This window comes from Pogona vitticeps, chromosome 6, assembly GCF_051106095.1.
Source record: "Pogona vitticeps strain Pit_001003342236 chromosome 6, PviZW2.1, whole genome shotgun sequence".
Classification (NCBI taxonomy): Eukaryota; Metazoa; Chordata; class Lepidosauria; order Squamata; family Agamidae; genus Pogona; species Pogona vitticeps.
In genome coordinates this window covers 76,307,540-76,331,530 of record NC_135788.1, presented here as the reverse complement: position 1 = coordinate 76,331,530, position 23,991 = coordinate 76,307,540, and the positions used below count along the sequence as shown (strand labels likewise).

Genomic DNA, 23,991 nt, shown 5'->3' with positions numbered 1-23,991 from the left:
AACACCTGAAACCTGGTTGAAGCTTTTTGAACACCTGACACTAACTTTTGAAGGGCCCCATTTAATTTCTAGTGTTAAGTGTATCAGTAGATCTATCAAGGATAGCCACGGCGATAGCTAAGTAGAATTTCTATGTATGCCCTTCGTATCTGATGTTCTGGAGCTGTGGACATCTGATTGGCCACTGTTTGAAATGGATGCATAGCCGTGATTGAGCAAGGTGCAGCCTTTTTTGTCTTTGGTTCATTGTACACACTGTAAACCATTAAGTCATAAATGCCTTTTACAAATTTCAATCTCTCTTTGGGTGTCCTTATTGTGCAGGAGCTTGCTGTCCTCTGTATGCAGGAATGCTGAGGGTTTTGTATGATAAAGAAAAACTGGATATCTTTGCCAGGGTAAGTAAGCTCAGGTTCTGAAAATATTAAAGCATTCTCAGTAAAAATCCAGTATGCAGGATCCAGGGTATTCAGGTATTCAGTGAAATTTGTAACTGTGGATGTGACTACAGTGAAATGCCAAATCAGAAGGACTCTTCTTTGCTTTCCATCAAAGGCTGTATTGCGATTAAAGTTGTAATCGGTGTTCACACGGGGGTTGCGGAACATTTTAGGAGCTCAGTGATAGCTAAGTAGATACGTTGTGGCTGGCATTCCAGCTCACAGCCCCCCCTTCTGTCCTTCCTTCCTCTAGTCCCACCTTTGATTTTCCTTTTATGGTTTGTTGTAAAGCAGCTTGGTTTTCAAGTACACACATTCCATGGCATCATCTTTTATCTTGTCTTGCTTCAGTAAACAGAATTGTTAGACATACTCTCCCTTCTTACTGGAGAAATTCGATTTGTACACAAAGCAGATAACCACTGGGGCACACTATTTTTTTTCTATGAAGGAGCTATTCTTTATTACATAGTAACAAATGTGCCCAGCTTTGCCTGGGTTAAATACCCTGAGTTCCACCTTCATCCCAGTGCTGTCTCTCTCCTCTGCATTACATCTTTCACCATGATCTCTGTCTCCCCCTATCCTGTTACTTATTCAGTTTATGTCATGGTTAGAAACACATTAGATGAACCCTAGCCCAGATATGTTTCATTAAATGAAAATGTGCTGTATGCATGTTGGTAGATGCAGAATAGAAAGGATGAAGTATTCCAAAGTGGAATGCATTTGTTTTGGAGATTCTTTGAGGTAAGAGGGCTACACATCCCAGAATCACCGACCTTATCCACCTCCCTGAATTCCCCAGGTAGTATGGTCAAGATGTAATCTAACCAATCAAGATATGATCTAACCAGTTCCTTAAGTATGGAAATAGGTACTATCTGTGTAACTGACCATTTTAATTTGGTAACAGACTAGATTTGCAAGAATTCTCTAGTTTGCACAATCATTCCAAATATAATCTATGCATGTATGTAAGTTAGCAGTAGAATCTTTATCATATTTATGTTTTTATTTGTTTGTTTGTTTGTTTGTTTGTTTAGACTTATACCCTGCCCATTTAGTGGACAAACCACTACTCTGGGCGACTGCAATGTAACAAGCAGATTGGAATAATCCAGGAGGAAGTTTGCATGGTATGCTCTGTGTTACACTCAAGGTCTAAAGCCAGTAGGTTTTGAATAGGAGACCTCATTTGGGTTCTGGGGTTGGGTGGGGCTGTTATTTCATTGAATCCTTCCTATTAGGTTCCTAAAGAGTTGAGAGTTCTGGGTTTTGTGTCCCTGCCTAAGCTGTGTGGAGAGACAGAAGAAGCCTGATGTTGATAAATACCACTCCACAAAAAGCAAATGACAGGTCTTACTGTTTTGGAGATTTTTCAAGGTAAAAGTACTACAACTCCCAGAATTCAGGCAGGCAATTTGTTTGCATTTCAGCTTCTATCATCATCCAGTCAGCATGATCAGTGAAGATGTAACCTATCCAGTAATTTCTGCAGGGAAATCAATATCCATGCAAACGTTTCAGTTCCTTTTTCTGACCATTTTCGCTCACTAAGAGGAGTACAAATCCAGAATCTCCCAATCAACAGAGCCAGTTGAGATATAAAACACACTGTAACTTAAGCTAGGACCTCAGTAGCATCTATGCAAATGTGTGTTTCCAGCTGCAGAATTTGTGGGACAAAAGCCCAAAGTAGTTTCTGTTTCAAAGTTTTAAAAAAAGGAGTACAGTGGTGCCCCGCTTAACGATTACCCCCCTTGACGATGAATCCACTTCATGATGGCTTTTTTTTTGCTTCCCAACAATTGGTTCCCTGCTTCGGGAACCGATTCTTCGCATTACGACGATCAAAACAGCTGATTGTCGGGTTTTCAAAATGGCCACCGGCTGTTCAAAATGGCTCCCTGCTGTTTTTAGGAGGCATTTTTCGCTGCACAGGCACCCAAAAATGGCCACCCTATGAAGGATCTTCACTGGACGAGCAGGTATTTCACCCATTGGAATGCACTGAACAGTTTTCAATGCGTTTCAATGGGCTTTTTTATTTCGCTTGACGAGGATTTCGCTGGAATGGATTATCCTCGTCAAGCGAGGCACCACTGTATAATTTATTCTTTAAAAACCATGGTAAGGCAGAATAGTATCAAGAAGAGTATTTGCTAAGCATAACGTAAGTAGAAAAACATGTGCCATCACCTCTAGAGTTATTAACACAACAATAAGAAAGGAAAATAAAAATTCCATAATACACCTAATCTAAATATGGTTCCTAAAGTACTTACAACAGTGAAGTTGTCTTGATTCTCTGGGATTTGCTGTCATGCTAACAGCAGGGAGCCAGCCATTCCTAGGTCCATATGCTCTGCAACCATCCAAAGAACAGGCTTTTTTGGCTGCTATCTTAAACATTCCAGAATGAGCCTGATTAATCAAAACCTGTGAGTCATCAATATTATCATTCCTAACAATCCCTCTCACAATGGTAGCCCTTTCCTGGCATGTTACCAGCCAATAACATGAAGGACAAGTAGCCTTTGTGATGCCATATAATGACACATCTGAGTTCTCACATGTGCTATTATGACACTAACTATAGCTCAGTGTTTAGGTATCTGGCTGCAGAGCCAGAGGTTGGGAATTTGGTTCCCCTCTATGCATCACAGAAGAAGAAGAGCCAGACTGTTTGCCTTTGGGCAAGCTACACAGTCCAAGGGTACCTCCAGAAGAAATGGTAAACCACCTCTGAACATTCTGTGCCAAGAAAACTGTGAAAAGGGCCATGATAAGTCAAAATCATGCCTCGTGGCGCAGTGGTTAAAACGCTGTACTGCAGCTAAAACTGTGCTCATGACCTGGGGTTCAAATCCCAGGTAGCCGGCTCAAGGTTGACTCAGCCTTCTATCCTTCCGAGGTCAGTAAAATGAGGACCCAGCTTGCTTGGGGGGGCAATGCGTAGCCTGTATAATTAAATTGTAAACCGCCCGGAGAGTGCTTGTAGCGCTATGGGGCGGTATATAAGTCCAAAAAAAAAAAAAAATCAACCTGGTTGCATGTATTTATTGTTAATTGTTAAATGAAGTGTAGCTTTACTTGTATGGTAAAATAAGGTAAGGCAACATTGAATTTCACAAAAAAAAATCCATTATAGTAGGAGAACAGGTGAAATCCACGCAATATGGGTTCAGCCCTTTACTACACAGAGAAAAGATAGGTAGTCAAATGATTCAAACTGAGGCTTCCCTGCACCCCCTGTGATTATAACCGTGAATCAGATCAGGACACAGCTTTGAGAAATGAGAGAAGAAAGGGAACTCCTCCAATGGATATCCCTTGGATAAAATACTATTTAAGTCAAGATATGTACCAGATTAACAGTATAGCCATGGATGACTCTTCTGTATCTACCAAAAGAGACCTTCTTGAGGAGTGTTGTTCCATTTTCCAGGTAATGCAGAGGATGAACACAATATGGGACATCCTCAAGCCCGCACAAAGTTCAGAGAGGGATCAAAGGGAAAAAAAACTTAAGATACTGCTTCCTGTGATTCCCACCTCTCAAAGGCAGCCTCTGCTGACATGCAGTCCTATACAAGTATCCATTGTGCCAGTGAAGTATTAACCCAAAGGTGGCTATATTAAAAGAAACAAAGAGAAGATCTGAAAGTCAAACTTTTAGTCTCTGTTATATCTACTTTAGAGTTTTGTTGATATCCAGGTTGTGCTGTAGCTTTTCCAGTGGACCCACCAATCTAGGCCAGAAAGAATGAAGGGACACATACTGGGTAGGGAAAAAGTGGACAGTGGAGGAAAATACAGCATATATACCCGATAACCTGATAAACCTTTGTTTAAAGTGCTGAGATTTCCATGCATGGAGTGGACAGCTCTGAGACTTACCTGAAATTAGTCATAAAGGAATAAGATAGGCTTAAACAGTGGTCTTCTTAGAAAGTAATATTTAAAGCTGAAGTTGTAGAAGGTGTAGCCGGTGCAAGCATTATACGTTATATATTATACACAATAAAAATAAAAAGTAAAGAAAAAGACAAACGTGGTGGCACCTTAAAAACCAACTTGAATATTTTTTTAATGTGAGCTTTTGTGGACAAGTTCACTTCATCCGACAAAGAGAAGGAGATACAGCATGGCAGATATTTATACATGGCATCTAGGTATAGATATTAAAATACAGAGATCATGGTTGGCTGGTTAAAAAGTTTCTAATTTCGAAGATGGATCTGTTGGGACAGGGGGAATATGTATCATAATGATTTCCAACCCATCCTCAGCAAGAACAGTTCACTCTCAAGCCCTTGGTGGCAGACCTATACTGGCTTATATACAACCCCCTAGCTTCAATCAGCTATTGACACACAATGGACTACATGACACAGAGATGGGAATGAAACCCTGCTACAAACCCAGTTGTCAGCTCTGTGCCACATTTATTTGGGCAACACAATTACTGGACCTAACAGTGTCACACACAACATCAAAAGCACTTTTATCTATACCCCTACCAATGTTATTTATGCCCATTTTTGCCAACATTGGCCATCTGCACTCTACATAGGACAAATGGGACAGTGTCTACACAAACAAATCAATTGACATAAATCAGACATCAGGAATGGCAGCACACAGAAACCTCTATCTCATAATTTTAATTTACCAGGACATTCCACAGATGTATTCTTGAAGGCTTTCATGGCCAAGATCCGATGGTTGTTGTAGGCTTTTCGGGCTGTTTGGCCATGTTCTGGAGGTTTTTCTTCATAATGTTTCACCAGTCTCTGTGACCGGCATCTTCAGAGGACAAGAGATAGAACTCTGTGTTCTGGTGTAGTATGTGGGATAGGTGAGTATTTGTAGCTGTGGGATCCCCTTTTTGTCCTTTTCAGGAGATTGGGTGATTATGGTGATCAGGGTGTTTTTTGTTATGGGTGTATTGTTGTGATAAGGGGGCAGATGATCTGTCACTGTGATTGATGGGTGTTCTTAGCTAGTCTTTTGTGTGTAGTGATCACTGGTCCTTGTGGCTGGGTAGAGCTTGTTGACCTTTTTGCAGGCAGTATTTTTCAGTACTGGGAGCCATCTGAATTGGGCCCTACAGATAAATGGCTATTCCAAGAATGAAATCACAAGAGCCATCAAACCAAGAAAACAACACCGAACTGAAGAAGAAAAACAGTCACCCACAAATAAAGTATTTCTGCCATACATCAAAGGAGTCACAGACTGCATGGGGAAACTTTTGGAAAAACACAACCTACAAACAGTGTTCAGCCCCACCACAAAAAGACAACAAATGTTATGGTCAGCAAAGGCCAAAAGGGACCCCCTCACCACTGCAGGAGTATACCGGATACCTTGCAGATGTCAGAGGATGAGATAGTTGGACAGTGTCATCAAAGCTACCAACATGAATTTGACCCAACTCAGGAGGCAGTGGAAGACAGGAGGGCCTGGCGTGCTCTGGTCCATGTGGTCATGAAGAGTTGGACACGACTTATCGACTAAACAACAATATATTGGGACACAAAATGCAGGATCCACACCAGAATCAAAGAACATGAAAGACATTGCAGACTCAAGCAACCGGAAAAATCTGCGGTAGCTGAACATGCCCTGAAACAAGCTGGACATGAAATCCTATTTCAAAACACAGAAGTACTGGACAACACTAGCAATCATTATGTTAGACTACACAGGGAAGCCATTGAAATCCACAAACTTCAGCAAAGCTTCAACAAAAAAGAAGAAAGTCTAAAACTCAACAAAGCCTGGCCCCCAGCACTGAAGAATACAGCCTGCAAAAAGGTCAATGAACTCTACCCAGTGGTGATCACTGCACACAAAAGGACAAAATGTTGATCCCACAGCTACAAATACTCAACTATCTCACACACTACACTGGAATATAGACAGAGTTCTAACTCCTGTCCTCTGAAGATGCCGGCCACAGAGATTGGCGAAATGTTAGGAAGAAAAACCTGTAGAACATGGCCAAACAGCCTGAAAAAACTACAACAACCATTCCACAGATTATTTGAAAGTGGCCAAGCTAGACAAAAGAAACTACAAGACAAACCAGAGAGAAACAGTTGAGATAAAATATATACGCATGCTAGACACAGACGTCAAAGGGCTGAATATTGGCCAAGGCTTTTTGGGGCACTGCCACATATAAACACTAAAAATATTGTACTGTACTGCATCTCCTAAATATTTCCTACTGCCACAACAGATCCACTTTAAAAATTTCCAAGACAAAATATAACTTTTACAGTGCTCTTGTGATCATCCATTGTCTGGAGTAATTCACACACATTGTAGTTGATTACTGTACAAAGAAAAGCTTGTAGGAAAAAGTTTACCAACGACTGCTGCAAATAGCCCATCTAATTAATCTTCATATTACTCTGTCGCTACTATTTTACCATTGTTAAGTTATGACAGAGTTTCTCACATTCTGCACAGCACAAGCTTTTACTAAAGATCTGCATATCAAAGAGACTATCATCACAATGTTTAACACCCACTTACTTTCTTACCAACCAACCATGATCTCTGTATTTTGTTATCTACAGCTTGATGCCATATATAAATATCTGCCATGGGATATCTCTTTCTCTTACGTTTGATGAAGTGAACTCGTCCACAAAAACTCACATAAAATGTTTTAAAGTTAGTCTTTAAGGTGCTACCACATTTTTGTCTTTTAATTTTAATTTTTGTTTTGTTTTCATTTGTAATTTGAGACTCTAGGATGGGAGATAATTAACAGATTGAGCTATACATTTCCCATAGGAAATGTATAGGGTGAAGGTAGATGGAGAGGGCAGGCAAACCTGGCTTGGAGAGGACCGTAGAAAGAGCTGTTGATTGATGAGGAAGGGGTTTTGGATAAGGGTCCCTTACCCAAGCTCAACTACAAGAAAGCCAAAAGATCTGAGAGGTAAGCCTGTTAAAAGTCTGCTGAATACCAGCTAGTCAAGACCTTCCACTGTGCCTCAGAAGCTTTCATGGCAGATGGGCATTTGGAAGTCAAAACTGTAAATGGCTCTATTGGGTAGCCCTGGGATACTCAGCCTTGTTGCTCAGCTTCCATCCTGGTAAGTGCAGCCAGTCTGGATTGGGGTGAAACATTGTATTCTACAGTTCATGCTGCTGAGGAATAAAGGTAGGAAGACTCACTGCCAGCTGTTTAAGGTCTGGGAGAATCAAAGCCTTCTCAGCCAGGAAGGAGCTAGAAGCACAAGCTTCAGCTTCCTCTCTCCTGAACTTGCAGTGGATCCTGGACAAGAGGACTGGAAGAGGAAGAGATGTTCCCTTTTCAAGATGAAATGGCGAAGCTTTCCAGAAAAAAAGTATCAGACAACAGTACTTATTTATTTATTTATTTATTTGATTTATACCCCGCCTATCTGGGCGACTCGTCCACTCTAGGCGGCTAGTGAATCTGTCTTTGAGCTGCAGAGCCTGACTGCAGAGGTAGCAGCAGCCACTACCTCATGCGAAGACAGGTCCATGAGACAATTTGTATAGTTGAAATCATGAGGTGCAAAAGCTGTGCTAGAGACATTGAATCTATTAACACTGAGAATGGGTGTGGTGGTGTGCCTTCTCACGCCCCATTTGCTGTCTTGGAAGAGTGAGAGTAGGGTAGGTCTGGTGCAGGTAAAGGCACATAGATGTGTGACTGTAAGAGGAAGAGATGGGTGGCTTTTTGAAAAATCATGGTATCTGGAAACCATGTGACTGCAAGCAGTTGTCATTGTCTCTTTCCCTTAAGGTCTTGCCTGTCTCTCACAGTCTGGGCATTTCCCTTTTCCTTACCTACAGCATGTGAATGGCAGGGAGAACTTTATTTCCGAATCAAGGCTGTAGAGAGGCTTAACAAAGATGCATCACAGCAGTGGAGTGGTCTGGACTATAAGGTGACAAAAGGCTAACCAGAATTACTTGTTTCCTGAGCTAGGTCAGTAGCCAAAGGGACTTGTGAAAAGTTGGACAGCTTGAGTTTGTATGCAGACATTTGGAATTGAGGGGGCTGTGATATAAATGAGCCGTTCTCCCAATAGATGAGAGCTTAGCATTGAAATGATACCTCTCTGAAAGAATTGCACAGGGCTTGAACATGATCAGATTCTTATTGGTCAGGAGTGGGGGAGATGTGAGAAGAACGTAGGCAAACTTGCTCAGGACAAAAGGAGGACTGTGAGGGCTACCTGAAATTTAAAGGTACGGTGGTGCTTTGCTTTGGGTTGACTGAAAGCTGAGGCAAGCCACTGAGATGATAAAGGATTCTGCATTTGGTTCAGGCAGACTAGTCTGAGGTGACAGACAGTTTCAGAGAAAGAGTGGGTGAGGCTGAGGCTATAATGCTACCTTCAAAGTGGTGGACGGCTCTCCCTTATGGAGAGATGAGGGAGTCGGAACCACTTCCATTTCTATTTTGCATCGGACTTTATGTAGAAGTCTTCATAGACTATTGCTCTGCCAGCTCTGAATGTTGTAGTGCCTTACATTCCTCATTTGCATTGCTAATGACTTGCCATTCAGGGGGACACACTGATGGAAGTACCAAAGCCCTTCCCCTCCTCTTCTGAGCAAGGCAAGAAATGGATGGATTCTCCTTGTCTTTGTCTTTGAAGAGTGCTGTAGGAAACATCTCCTAGGTTCTCAGTACAAAAAGAGGTGTTCCCAGAACCTTCCCAAAGTACAAATTTCTTAATGGTGGAACTCTCAGGTAGCTTTGCAAAAATGTCCCTGGTGTCTGCATGTGGCCAATGAATCAAACTTTGCCCATCCCTAGTTTAGAGGTATGTATGGTAAATGGCAGATTATTTAAATCTGGGGCTACTGATTTCTGCTTTCAGATTTCTATTTCAAAATGCAATGGTTCATAATTCTAGAAAAATGTTTAAGATTGTACTGTGCTTTTCTGAATGGCAGGTTTTATTTTCTAATTCTGTTTTGGGGTGGTATCTGAAATATACTTCAAAGTACAGACATAATATGGAGGTAGTACTGAGCAGCAAAGTGTTCTTGCACTGCAGTTGCTGAGATGTGGCCTCGAACTGTGATAACATACTAGAGCACATGACGTGTGCTCTTTGAGGTATGATAACACATTAAAGGAATTGCAAAGACAGGGATGATTAGTGTAGCTGGAATGAAAGGTATTGGATGCATCTAGCATACAGTGCTATTTAAATAAAATGGAGAGGGACTTTTGTCTTTGGCCATTCAGTTCTTGGCCTTACATACTGCTGGTATGTGTTCCCTGAGATCTTTGTCAGATTAGAATTTGTCACTTAGGCTGAAAAATATTCCTTATCTATGGTGTATACAATTAGAGCCACTGGATTGCAGCTATTGTCTGCAATATGGGATTAATACAAGCAACTAATTGCATGCCGTGCTATGGATGTCCTATGCAATATTACCACTTCTAGCTACTCAGTTTGTTAGTTAGTGTGAATATACCAGAAGGCTGTGATTAGAAGTTGACAAATATCAACTCATTTCCAGATGGAAAGCATACTGTATTTCCTTGCTTGACAAAAATTTTGGGTGGAATCCACACCTATGTAAATAGCATAACTTCTAGACACAAACTAATGCAAGTTAAGAAATTTGCATAGGCATCTTTTGCATGCTAAGTCATGCAACTCGCTATGTACCGCATAATATTTATGGAGATTTTTTTTAACTTACAGCAATTTGATTCCAAAAGTTACACTATTTGAATAATTGCACAATAAGATTTCTGCCTTTGAGTTCTGTAATGGAAGAACTTTAATTTGTAAAATGTCAGATATTTTGTTTCTCTTGCAGGTGACCAACAAAAGACCAATCACGGTACTAGAAATACTTCAGAAGATCCGTCTTCATGTTTCTGTACCTCAGTGTGATGTGTTTGGATACTTCAGCATAGAATCTGAAATTGTGATTCTAATCATACCTGTTGATCAAAATCCCAAGCCTCTTCAGGTATAATTTATCATTTAGTTGTTTGCATGTGGTTTTATCTCTCTTGTTGGGCATAAATATATATTTTTAAGATTCTTTTATACAGCTATGCAGATTTATGTTTTTGTTCTATAACTCCCACGCTGCATGGGAATTCTGACAGTTGTACAAAAAAAAGCACACATCTGCACAGCTCTATTTTTTTTCAGCTGAAACAGTGATAAACAATTTAAAATAAATATAGGGGAATCTGTGCCAAGACAAATTCAAAAAATCATTTTGTGGTTATACCCATTTTAAACCAGCTAAAAACGTACAAAAATCTCTGGTGCAAGCTTTTGGGATAAAACATTGCCTGACAATAAGAGTCTTTGCAAAGCTTGTACAGAATTTTTTTATTCATAATTTGTTAACCTGATAAAAGTATTATCTCAAAATGGTTGGGGGCATTTAAAATAGCTACAGGTTGTTATTGAGTCTACAAACTTGTTCAGAAGTGAAAAGCTTATATCGAAAAACATAGGTGTATAAATATACTTAACATTGTTTTGGAGGAAATGCTAATGGATGAAAAGAACATTTCTTACTATGGATTTTATTCTTCATGGCCCACATAGGATTTTCTTATATAATTCAGAGAGCGCCTCTCTTTTGAGCAAGGAAGCAGTCAAAACTGTTGCATTAATTGTAAGAGAAAACTCCTTAGAGGAATATGCTTTGTAAAATAAGCTTATGTGGAATATTCTACAGCTGACCTATTGATGACAAGTCTATTTCTCTCATTGGAAATGCTCAAAGTGGTCAGCTACTGCTCAGTTGCTTAAACTGCACAGTGGAAGGTTAAAGAACTATGCAGAAGTTGTTTGACCAGCACCTGATGCAGAGGGTTCAGGGGAAATGGTTCATTCAATGGAACCTTGATTAAAGTGAAAAGGCAACATTATTTAGGGGAGGAATCCACATCTTGTCACAAGACTAGTTCCCCCCCCCCGAGAAAAACAGAGCATATGCTTTCCGACATGCCTGTAATATGGTGCACACATAACAACATGAGTTAACTAGAGGGAGCACATCGATTTCTTTGCATGTACAAAGGCAGAATCTATACAAGGCAGATAAAAAAATTGGGTGCAACCTGAAGAAGTCTTTGGGAAAAAGAAAAGTTCCCTACCTGTAACTCTGGGTCTTCGAGTGGTCCTCTGTGAATTCACACTGGGTTAATCTGCGCTCAAGCAGAGCAGTTTCGGAAACTTTCACAGCTTTAAGTACTTAGTGCTGGGACCTTCCCTACACCGGCTATATAACTCTGCACCCAGTGCCTCAGTTCTAAGGAACCGACTGCCGCCGCCCAGCATGCCATGGCACACGTGACAGACAGCGGGGAGGAGGGCGGGATGTATGAATTCACAGAAGACCACTCGAAGAGCCAGAGTTACAGGTAAGTAACTTTTCTTTGTCCTTCGTGGTCTCTTTTAAGTACACACTAATGGGTGACTGGCAAGCTGACTAACCAGGAGGGATGTCACAAAAGTGTAGAAGCCAGGACAACTTGACCTATTGCAGTCTGAGCCTTCGGCTGGACATCCAGGCAGTAGTGGGAGATGAAGATAGATGGAGTGGCACATGTGGCAGCGTGGCAGACATTGTGGTGTCCACTCCATGGAGAAAGGCCGTTGAGGATGCCACAGCTCTAATAGAGTGAGTTCTCACTGACTTTGGAAGAGGACTCTCTGCCAAATCATAAAACCCTAGCAATGGTGGCAGAATTTTATGCTCTCACCTTCTTTCAGTCAGAAGAAGCAATAATAATGGCCATTCATTGGGAGAAGTTTGTTTATGCAGTTACAGAAGAGCACCTTGGAGCCCAATAATTCTAAATCAAATGATCCACTGTCCCAATCCACAAATAAAAAGAAATGAAATAACACAAAATGTTAACAGGAAGTTTCATACAGTGAATTTCACAGCCCCATCCTTTCAGCAAGAAAAGAATCCTTTTTCTCCTCACAGCAAGATTTCTATTCAAAAGATTTTTCTTCCCAAGAAATCTAGTTGGAAATTTTGCTGGATTTCTTTACAGTTTTTGTGTTCATACTTTCTGAAAGAAACACTTTTACAGTTCCTTCACATAATGGCATCTTTCACCAGAAAGGACATTAAGCTATACAGAATGTGGCAGTTTTCCTATACAGAACAGCAGGTTAGAAAGAAAAAAAAAAGAAAAGGGTTGGGGGAAGGAGAGCAAGATAGGAGTCATGTTTTCATGAGAAATCTTGCCAAGATTAGTGGGGGGTCTCGGCAAGGCCAAATTTAGAAAAATGCTATGAATGAGGAAAATTTTGATCACATCACATCCCTGTAATGAAAATAGGTAACTTCTGGTGAGAAGGAATTCCAAGCCACTGAGTGGGAAAGCTGGAACTATACCCTTTGGACATTTACACTAAAAGGGGAGGGAAAGCTTCTGACCAAAACCTCAGCTGTAGAATATTCCGGATGAGCTTCTTTATAGGTACAGAAAGAAATCAACCCTGAGTTCTCACTGGAAGGACAGATCCTGAAGCTGAGACTCCAATACTTTGGCCATCTCATGAGAAGAGAAGACTCCATGGAAAAGACCCTGATGTTGGGAAAGTGTGAAGGCAAGAGGAGAAGGGGACAACAGAGGACAAGATGGTTGAACAGTGTCATCGAAGCAACCAAGATGAATTTGACCCAACTCCGGGAGGAAGTGGAAAACAGCAGGGCCTGGCATGCTCTGGTCCATGAGGTCATGAAGAGTCGGACATGACTTAACGACTAAACAACAACAACAACAATAGGTACAGAAACACGTGTGTAAGCAAGGCTGGTGCTATCATGAGCCTCCATGAGACAGTTTGTTCACAGATGGGAGATCTAAGGCCACTAGAGCATAGGGGCAGCTTTTTTGGCTGAGAGTGGGAAGAGGTTGGTTGACACAGCAGCTTTGAAGAGTAAGAAGATGAAGAAGATCATGGTGGAACCCACTACATACCACTGAAAAAGAGGCAGAATAGCTCACCCATCTGCTCCATGTGCATTTCTAGTTTGGCCATTTCATGACTAGCTATTTTAAAAATGCCTGGATCTTGGTCAGGAGAGGGGCCTGGGGAGAAGGAGGTTTGGTACAGGATTTTTAAGGGAGCATATCTCCTGCAGCACACCTTGGCAGTAAGGGATCTCTTGTGATAACTGCTACTCCAGCAGGATGTGGGGATACTACTTCCACTGATTTTACTGTCTGCCTAGCTACTCTTTGGGGTGAGTTTTCAAGAAAGATGGATAAGTGGCAAATGGACACCCTCCCTTGCTGTCTTAGGTAGTGGGAGAGTTTACACTGTTCCTGTGTGAGGCTTAGGGAACATAAAGAAAGACATGCAATACTGCTGATATTGCCCCATTTTGATATTGTCCATCTCTTGTTGATCTTGCTTATGAAGAGAGGCTATAAATGCCTGAATTTAGGCAAAGGAAAGAGTAACAAGGGATTTCATTATTATCTTTCAGATATGGAGGTACAGTTCTTAAAATCTTTATAATCTTAGGAGGGGGTTTTCAGGAGAAAGTGTTGCTTCATTCATAAGCACTCTGCTTTCAGACTGCTTGACTAACATACTGCTTGAGTAGAACTTGTGTAGTCAAGCAATGAGTGTGGATTTTTCCTACCAATATTTATGGCACTGGTGTTAATTTGTTTTATGGGAACATTTGTGTAAAATCTTGAAGCGGAAACAAATGTAGGTTATATCCCTTCGAAATGACAGAAAGTGTATAATCTTTCTGCTTAACCCAAGTAGGCCCAGTTTCTGCTAAGATCTGGGGAGAAAAGTTGCCTGTCGTAGATCGTGGAAGAACAGTGACACCTCTCAGACTCAGTGACCCTTCCTTGGAAAAAGGTGCTGTTGCCTCCCAAAAGTTGATGAGTCCCAATCCTCCCTGGGACAATCAAGAGCTTATATGCAAGGAGGCGGGGCTTTGTTGTGGTGCTGCCAGTAACTCCAGAGAAGAGCTCTCTCTGGAAAAACTGGAACCATCCGGTCCAGGATACCCCTTTTGAAATGGGGATCAAAGGAGAGACTAGGAGAAGTCTCTCCGAAGCAGATGGTGAGCAGCAGAAGGAAAAGAATGGGAGGCAGACCTGGACTTCTTCCCTCTGAAGAAATCACCATGCACGGACCGGAGACGGGGAGCCATATTTATTGGCACTGAACCGTGAGTAACCCTTAACTGGGGGAGAAGAGAACAACCAATATGAGCTTAAAATATATAACAACTAAGTAAGCCGAAGCCTCTGATTTATGAAACAGCCTCATTAAGCTGAAAATAAGAATGAAAATACTCGGCTGAAAGAAGAAAAGCAGCGGCGAGCCTATCTTATCAGTCTACTTCAAAAGTGAAAGTAAATCTCCTACCCAAGTGAACTCTTAATATAGCAGGCTGATTTCAAAGCCGAGAGAGTGAGACGGAAAAATAAATCTTATGTTTCTGGAAAAGAATCCCAGACGATAACACCATCTGACAAGATTCAAGAGACGTGAGTTTTGTGAACACAGTTTGGCTTGGACGTATTTCTCTTTGCCCTTTTCTGGACTTGATGAAATGTTAATAACAGAAATTTGGTGGTTTTCTGGAGAAGAAGGAGCTGATGTGGTCGACTGGACTAAGGACTATCAAGGGGTTAACGGAAAGATCATAAGACGAGCTTCAAGGATAATTACTGAACAGTTTGGGACTCTGTGATTGTTGTTTTGCTTGTCGGACTGTCTTGGAGTTTGAGAATAGAAGCCTGCTGAACTCGGGAGAAGAAGAAATAATTGTGACACGGTTCTATTTGATTCTGAATTTGCTGGGTTAAAAGCTGATTTTTATATTATAATATTATAATATTTGGATAAAGATTGGAGGGAGATTTAAGGGGAGGTTTATGATGAGGGGTTTGGAGTGTTGATAAAATTGTGGAAACTGTTGAAGGATATCTAAGCGGTGAGCATTGTGGTTAAGGGCATAGTATTATCTATAAAAAAAACCCAAAGCCTGAGATGGCCCCCAAAAATCTAAGACAACAAATAGAGACTGGGTCTGTTCAAGCCCAAAGTTTCGGAACAGTGGTACAAGAAATAGAAAAGGAATGGCAGATTATTATGCAAAAGATAGTAATAACAGGGTTTCAGCAAGTGAATGAAGGTCTTAGCAAAATAGAGGATTTGATGAAAGTGACGAAAGAGGGGACAGTAGATGCCAAACAAAACCGAAATGAAGCTGTACAAACTTTAGAACCGTCTTTATTAGGCATGACACCAGGCAACATAAATGGGACAGAGAGATAATCCAGTGACCTATGCAGCTTCTAAAATTAAAAAGCATTATGTTAAAATTCTCAGGGAAGTAGAGATACTGAAATAAGAGATTCTTATTGTGAAAATATGGGAAGTGGAAAAAATGTCAGATGGGCTGAAAGATTGTTCAATTCAAAAGGAAACTGAATGATGGGATGTATTGTATAAATGGTTGCAGTTATCAGATAGTGTTGGAGTAACACAGAATCAAACTAAAATTAAATGATAAGATGAAAGCAGGAGGGTAATCAAACTGTGAAAAAGCAAAAAGTTGATTTGTAATTGTAATATGAATTGATTGGATGATGGCATACTTTATGTTCTCCTATCCCCCCTAACCCTTTTTCCCTCTTACCTGTTCCCCTTTACTTCTTGTATTCTCTTCCCCTGTCCTCAAATAAATACTTTAAAAAATGAAAAAAAGGGCTTATATGCATGACTGGCAAGAAGAGAAAATGTCAACCACACAAATTCTCCAACAAGAACACTGCTTCCCTGCCACTACAACAAATTAATTTAGGGCAGATAGAGATGCCCATCCTATGTAAATTCATCTGAGGATTTCAATCCTGTTTTATCTCCCAAAGATTTAAGGATTCTCTCTGGAAATTATGGGCAAAGTGATGGGTAAAATAGAAATTCTGTATAAATATCTTACATATTAGAAAGATATTTCAAAAGTTCACTCTTTCCTTTTCCTAGATTGAAGCCTGCAATAAAGAAGCAGAAAAGATAGAATCACTGATCAACTCTGACAGTCCTGCCTTAGCATCCCATGTGCCACTCTCAGCACTTATAGCAGCTCAGGTGGAAATTTCTTTTAAGATTTCTTCTTCATGTAGTCAAATGATGGGAGCACTTCATTCGCTTTTCTGGACCCTAGTGCTCATGTTCTCAGTCATGTTACGTAACATGTAGTAGCCACAAAAAGTGTAATTGCTCAAGTGAGTTTTTGCATTTGATTTGCGAAAGACATTCAGAACTGCCAATGTTAATGTAACATTAACTTTATATCTAAGGGCATAAAACATGGCCAGAATGTTGTACACAATGACAGCAAAAATGTTTTTCATGACAGTATTAGTGTATAATGCAATATCATCTTAATTGTAATTTAAAATATATAATAGGCAGAAATGCACAGCTTACTCTGGAGACAGTTTTTCAGGGTAGAAGGTGGCTGTTATGTTTGTTGTATATACACTTGTTTTTTCAACTCTTTATTCTTTGTGCAGAAGATTTGGAAGTTTAGTGTTTCAAAAAACTAACTAACTGAGGATGGCAACAGGATAAAAGAACTGAACATAACAAACACTGGTATCTCTAGCATACTACTTTATCTCTGGGAAAGGATTTTTTTCTTGTGTCTCAAGCTTTAAGCTACAGTTAAATACACAAGAGTCAAAACAGTTTTATCAGCCTAACTGTGCACGGTTACGTGGCAGTCCTTCTGAGCTCATGCTTCACTTTCCTGTGCCATTCCATACATCAAAACATGCAGTTCTTAATGCACTTAGGCCTGATGTATCCAAAGATAGTTATGCATAAAGAGATGTTGGACCCAGCTAGGACAGTATGGGAAAAATTATATATGGGAGTCTCAGATAGGATATAAGAATATGCATTCTTGCTTTATATGAAAAAAAAGGATGAAAATGTTGGTGCTATTCAGTGATAGCTCAGAGTGCACATTACCACCAATTCACACCAACATCCCCATGTGTAGGCTGACCTACCTACACACACAGTGGCTTCCTGAGCTTACCTGAGGAAAGAAGGATATATCCAGGATATAGATTTCCATATGCAGACCATCTGTTCTGCCTGCCAGTTCTTACTGTGAAGGCAAAAAATTGCTGGATTAAAGTGATTGTTCTCATTTCCTCAAAAGAGGAAATTGCTGTGGAAATAATTTTTATATTCAGCAATAGACACATATTTTATAAGATTATTACAAAGTATTATTTTTATATTACTTAGAGGTATATCATTCAGAAAGCTAAACATATGCCTATTTTTGACCATCAATTTCTGTCAGAAACAAAGTGCTGCTACTTAACTAATTTACCAAAAATGAATTGAATAGCTGACTTTTCATGTAAATACATGATGGCCGAAATCCTGCTGTGAAACTTGGCACCTGAAGAAGGATGAGGACATCCTTGGCTATGGGGGTGATTTTCCATAATTAAAAATCTATTTCTATTGTGCAGCTCTTCCAACTCCCATGGATAGAAGGGGGAAGTTTTTGATTATCATTAATGGCTGATGCTGGGTGACATTACCAGCTGCAGGAAATTTTCAGTAAACGAAGATTTCTTGCTTCTGTCCTGCAGCTCCCAGGGTTTTCTCCATGATATCACCCTTCTTCAGGCTCAAGTTACACATGAGGATTTTAGCTGATATATTTTTATTGTGAAGAATAAGCCATAGCCTGATTCTGCAGATAATTACATGTTATTGTAAATTCATGTGTTCAAAAGCATTTGCAGAATATTGCCACCTTGCATTGTCAATCACATTTCAAGCTGATACCTTTTTGAAATAAGAAATGTATGCAATGTACAAGTTGATGATGCAAATAGTTTATTCCGACTTCCTTGTAGAAGTAATGTGATGAAGAATGTTAAGCTATTTATACACGTCATTCTAGTTACAACAGTATTTCCTTATTATTGAAATGTACATTCCTAGTGTTAATATTTTATTCAGAACATATATTTAAAATATGTAGGGCCCAATGCAGCAAGGGGTTCTCTTGTATAAACTCTGTCAATGAAGTGTTGAAGAGCACAGGAATGATCTTGTACAGCTCCCATTCACTTAAATTGGATTTGCATAGGAGACCTCCTTGTTTATTGTTCCCTATAGTTTTGTGCACCTGAACTTTATCTACATGAAGTATTTTGTATCAGTATTATGATAATTAACTTTCGAAGTATACGTAGGTAGCATCATTTTTGCCAAATCGTTGAACTTGAAAAGAAGGCAATGAATATTAATTTCAATATTGGTGTTGTTGTCAAGTGTTTTGTGGCAAGTGTTTGCTTTGATTTTTGCAAAAACAAAAAGAATGTTTGCAATGCAATATAAAAGCTTTTATTTTAATAAAATATTTTTATGTTTCCAGGTGTCCTTTAAAAATGTGCAATTGTACAATTGAAGATACATGGTGGTATTTGTTTTTTCACGTGATGGGGTGGGAGTCATCTTTAATTTTAAATGACATGAAGGCATGTAAAGTACATGTTCACTCTTTATCAGGGCAAGACAATAATTATCCCATTTCATTATAAAAGATTATCTGTTTTACTCAATCATAATTTGTGTTAAAATGAAATCCAGGGTTTAAAACTATGCATACATATCTTTAAGACCCTTTGCTGTGAACTGTATACTTGCTATTGCTTTCAGTTTTGATCTGATTTATGTAATAGGGAAATTAGCAGAAGCACACAAGGAAAGAGAGTCCAACTAATAAATATTAAACAAAACTTGGAAAAAGCTATTTCTAAGACTACAATTCCTAGCCCAAGGCAATATGGTCACTAGCAAATTCTGGAGATGGCAATTTATTTGATTACAAAAAAAAATCAAGTTCTGATCCTAAACCAAATCTTTATTGAAGAGGCACTGTGGGAATTATGACTATCACATCCTTCCGGCAAAATAGTTTCTATCCAGAACTTGCAGAGTAGGAGAAGTATATAGAAGGAAGGCAGCTATTGTATTTAATCTTTCACTTTAGTAAAGGAGAATTCATCTGGTGCAGGTTTTCTTATGTTTGCATAAGTTCCTTCTGTCAAATTTCACTTTTCTGCAGTTAGTGAGAGTAAAGAACTCTGTCCTCTCTGCATCTACAGATTCTATACAATATACCGAAAGCATGTTAGTGTAGTTAAGAGAGGAAAACAATACCAAAGAAAAAGAAAGAATGAGTGAAAGAAAGAAGGCAAGGGTGAGAAAAATTAAAATTGCAGGAAAAAACTGTATGGAAAACTTTAACCTTAGAGACCCATGATTATTTGATTATTCTGCCTGGGCTCTTTTTGCATTTTCCTAGCTTGTATGCAATGAGTTTCTTAATCCTTTACCAAATACTACTTCTGAAAGTTGAATGGCTTTTAGAAATAGCCTGAACGGGTGAGGGACTCCCAGCAGAAGTGAACATTGGGCAAGTTTCCATACATGAGCTGAAGTGTTTTGGTTAACTTTATAAAAGATACTATATAACTCAGTAAGTTAGAAAAACAATGAAGTAACTTAGTAGAACCACCCGAAGACAGTGACTGCTATTGATGGCATAATCTGATTTAGGCTATTTGCGTCATCAAGCAGTAAAAAATATATTAAAAAATATTTTAAAAAACATTGAAAGCATGTCATTTTTTGATACATACTTAAGTAATGGTGTTTTAGATAAGCATTTTTATATAGAAATGATGTAGTACGGTTTTACAGTTTTAGTTTTAAACACACAATAGAAGTTACAGGATTTGTGTAGATTACTGCAGGATCAGTTGTATACCATAATTTTTCATTTGGCTTTGAGTAGTTAGGCAGTAGTTCTAGAGCACAACTGTGGTCAAATTTCTATTAAAGTCTATAAAGAAAATGTTATAAGTTGTGATTGTGAGGAAGACTGTGCTTCTATCTCATTTGTGTCAGTCTGTGCATGTTTCTCTAACTGCACATTCATATACAACTTTGAAGAACCTCACTCACAACTAGGATAGTTTGCGTGTCATTATGTCAACTAATTTCTGCTGATTGGGTTGCAGGTCCTTTTGAAGTCAATTACTTTCTTTTTCCCAAATGGGTGGTGCCTGGTCTTCAAAGCTGGTCTCCAATTCACTTGGTCCTGTTTGGTCAGGTGAGAGATTTCTTACAGGTGTGGATGCTTCTGTCACTTCGTCATTACTTAATAATCCCTTGGATTCTTCTTCTAAAAAGTCAACTTTGTTTATTTGCACTTTGATAGGATTTAGTTTATTTCTTTGGTCTTTAATTTCCTCATCACTTGCAATATTTGCAAATGCCTTCAGCCTCCTCTTCTGTTCAGATTCTGCCTCTCTGATGTACTGGGCTGCTATAGTTTTTTTGCAGCATTTAGTTAAGATGCTGTGAGAGAGAATGTGAGAACAATGATTAGAGACAATATTATAGGTGAATAGGTGTAATATAGACCCTATACTGCAGATTTATTGTGATCTTGCCCTATTGTAGTAGACATTCATAAATAAAGTAGTTTGGAATCAGCTTCTTCAAGAGGACCTAAAGTGGCTTACAATATTTAAACAAACTGGAAACAACCAAAGTCCTGTTTTTCAGACCCCCACACGCAGTCATTGAGAAAAAGCCAGTCTGAAGAAAAAGGTCTTTGCCTGCTTGTGGAAGGAAAGCAAAGAGAGGGCCAGCCTGGCCTCCTGTGGGAGGGAATTCCACAACTTGGGAGCCAAGACCCTCTTTCATGTCCTCAGCAAATGCGCCCGTGCATAGTTTTGTACCCATTGAAGCTTCTGAACACTTTCCAAAGACAGCTCAATGTAGAGCTTGTTACAGTAATCCACAGGGATGTAGCTAAGGCATGCGCCACTGTGGCCAGATCAGACATATCCAGAAATGGGAACAGACAGCTCATTACTTTTAACTGTGGCAATCCTGGCCACTGCTGAGACATGGGCATCCAAACTCATAGATGAATCCAGGAGTTCACCCAAACTGTGAACCATTGTTTTCAAGAGGAACATAACCCCCTCTACCACAGATTGAAACCTTATTCTCTGATCTGCTTTTCAACTGATTAGGAGCACCTCTGTCTTGTCTGAATTAAGCTTCAGTTTATTCATGCTCAACCAGTCCATTATTAACTCCAGACACTGATTTAGAACTGGAACACCTTCCTTGGGATTGGATGGAAAGGAGAGATAGAGTTGGATGCCATTCACATACTGATGATGCCAAATCCCAAAACTGGACAACCTCTCCTGGTGGTTTCATGTACAGCGCACTCTCATATCCACTGTTTCAATTATTGTGGTTTCACTTAACCATGGTTGGCCGCAATCCAAAATGAAAGACAGGTCCTTCATCCTCTCCCCCGTCTGCCTCTTCTTCCAGGGAGTAGCATCACATCCCCCTGGAAGCCATTTCAAGGTGTGGAGCAGAGTCAAAGCATTTCTTCCAGCTGGACAAGTTGCTGGTAGCTCAAGGACTCCTCAGTGCCTCACTCCTTGCCTTCTTTCCACTTGTCTCAGCACAAAACAGGAGCAGTGCTTGTTGCTCTCACTCAGGCCCTGACACATTGAGGTGGAATGTGATATGTCACCTATGGAGGGCCAGAAGAAAGGCAGCACCTGTGCACTGAATGACTTCCTCACACCCCACCCACAGACCTTAAAAATAAAGGGGCCAGCAGCAGCCCTTTGCTTTTGAGTTTGCTACTGTAGCATTCGCTACTGTCTGTAGTTTCAGGCATACGTGTGTGGGAGATTAGAACCAATTCCCTGTGGTTACAGGGGTCCTGCTGTATATGTTAAATAGCACAGAGGATAAAACAACCCTGAGGGACACCAAAAGCCAACAACCAGCACCACCTTCTGAGCTCTCCCCTCCACAAAGGACAGTGCCTCCAAGTCTCATCCTAGATAAATGGCTTTGAGAGAGATCGTGGTAGTGAAAATTGTTGAGAGGTCCAGCAGAATGAACAGGGGTGCACTCCCCTGTCCAATTCCCAGAGCACATCACCCCGCTAAGGTGACTAGAGTCATAAACAGGTCTAAACTCAAACTGAAAAGGATCTAGATAATCCATGTTTACCAGGAAATTCCTGGACCTGAGAAGAAGCAACCTGCCTTAACCAAGAATGGAACATTAAGAGGCTAGGCAGTAATAATCTAATACTATGGGACTCAAAGAGGGCTTTTTCAGCAATGGTCTTACTATTACCTACCTTAAGCACACTGGGATCCTACCTGCTGGAAGAAGGCATTCACATTCCTACCCACTCAGCTAGTTTCCCCCCAGGTGACTCTTATAAGCTAGGAAGGGAAAGGATTCAACACATGTGCTGGCTCTCCCTTTCCAAGGACCCAGACCACATTCTCAGACTGCATTTATACATTAACCTGAGACAATTGAGAGCCAAAATTATATTCACAGGGCCTGGATCACTTACAACATCCAAATTAAGAGCAGATCTGAGCACCTTTGCCTGCAAAATTTGCTAATTCTTCACAGCAGGCTGCTGAGTGGTCAGTGCTCTCTTCTTGTGGGCCAGCATTTGATAGACCTTTGATTGCATGAAAGAATTTCATCAGTCAACTCTGTGCAGTGGTGGCAGAAAAGACTAAGTTTTTCACTGCCACCACTGTCACTACTGTCAGGAGGGGTCTAGCCCATGTTTGACTGGATTCTCTACAGGTTTTCTGCCATCATCGCTCTAGTTTCCATCCCATAGTAAACCAGGGGACTGGTTTGGCTCCACTTTGAAGGAGCGCTTAGGATCAATTGTTTCTATCACCTTGCAGGTCTTAAACAGGATCACCTGCATGAGGCAACAGGAAATTCCTTCCCCCCCCCCCCCAAAAAAAAAAGGCTATCAAGACAATATTTGGATCCATCAGCCTTCTGGTGTGGACATTCTAGTTGTCATGTTGGTGTGTTTTTTTTCTCACTTGTACATTTTGGATTTATAAAACTCCATGAACTGTGTATGCTACAGGGGGAAATTTATTGTGGGATTTCCAGGGATGGCAGAATTGAGAACTGAGTTGAAAACTGTGAGCTGCCTTCATAAACATCCTTTCAAGGACTATACCTGCAGAACTTGTGGAAGCGATCCTTTCCCTGCTCTACCTAACAATCCAGCAATAATAGTCTTTCTTCAGCTACTCAAAGGGCATAAGGAATATGTCTGATAATTCAGATCTAAAGTACTACAAAAGTCCATGATAAATTGAAAAAGATTCTTACACCCATGTCATCAGAAGAATAAGACAGGTTGCTGTGAAAGTTATTGAAAAAACCGTCCATGCTGGCAGTATTCCTGGAAAATATGAACAAGGTTATTTCTATTTGTTATGTTTACTGTATTTACGCAAAAAACGTACACCTTCGTGTTGGTTTTCAAAGGTGAAGCCAACACTTCAGAACAGTTTTACAAGTTTCTCTGGTGAGACTCTGTGCAGGTGCAGAATTTACACATTTTA

The 23,991-nt window shown here is 40.1% G+C and overlaps 2 protein-coding genes across 6 annotated transcripts in view; one reads left to right on the top strand and one right to left on the bottom strand.

The window, feature by feature from the left end:
• RECK (reversion inducing cysteine rich protein with kazal motifs) overlaps positions 1 to 18,906 on the top strand; it is a 75,735-nt gene extending 56,829 nt beyond the window's left edge. For 4 of the 5 annotated variants that reach the window (XM_020806765.3, XM_078377608.1, XM_073003907.2 and 1 more), the window contains 3 exons: positions 325 to 398; positions 10,290 to 10,445; positions 16,484 to 18,906. In XM_020806765.3, coding sequence (XP_020662424.3) covers positions 325 to 398; positions 10,290 to 10,445; positions 16,484 to 16,699 — 446 coding nt within the window. In that variant the 3' untranslated portion in view covers positions 16,700 to 18,906. Of the gene's footprint in view, positions 1 to 324; positions 399 to 1,486; positions 1,580 to 10,289; positions 10,446 to 16,483 lie in introns of those variants that run through there. The other variant, XR_012088509.2, reaches the window with a different exon arrangement.
• Positions 18,011 to 23,991, bottom strand: part of LOC110086074 (zona pellucida-binding protein 2) — a 27,851-nt gene continuing 21,870 nt past the window's right edge. Inside the window, exons 7-8 of the mRNA XM_073003910.2 lie at positions 23,756 to 23,828; positions 18,011 to 20,902 (exon numbers count right to left, since the gene is read on the bottom strand). Coding sequence (XP_072860011.2) covers positions 20,575 to 20,902; positions 23,756 to 23,828 — 401 coding nt within the window. The 3' untranslated portion in view covers positions 18,011 to 20,574. The remainder of the gene's footprint in view (positions 20,903 to 23,755; positions 23,829 to 23,991) is intronic.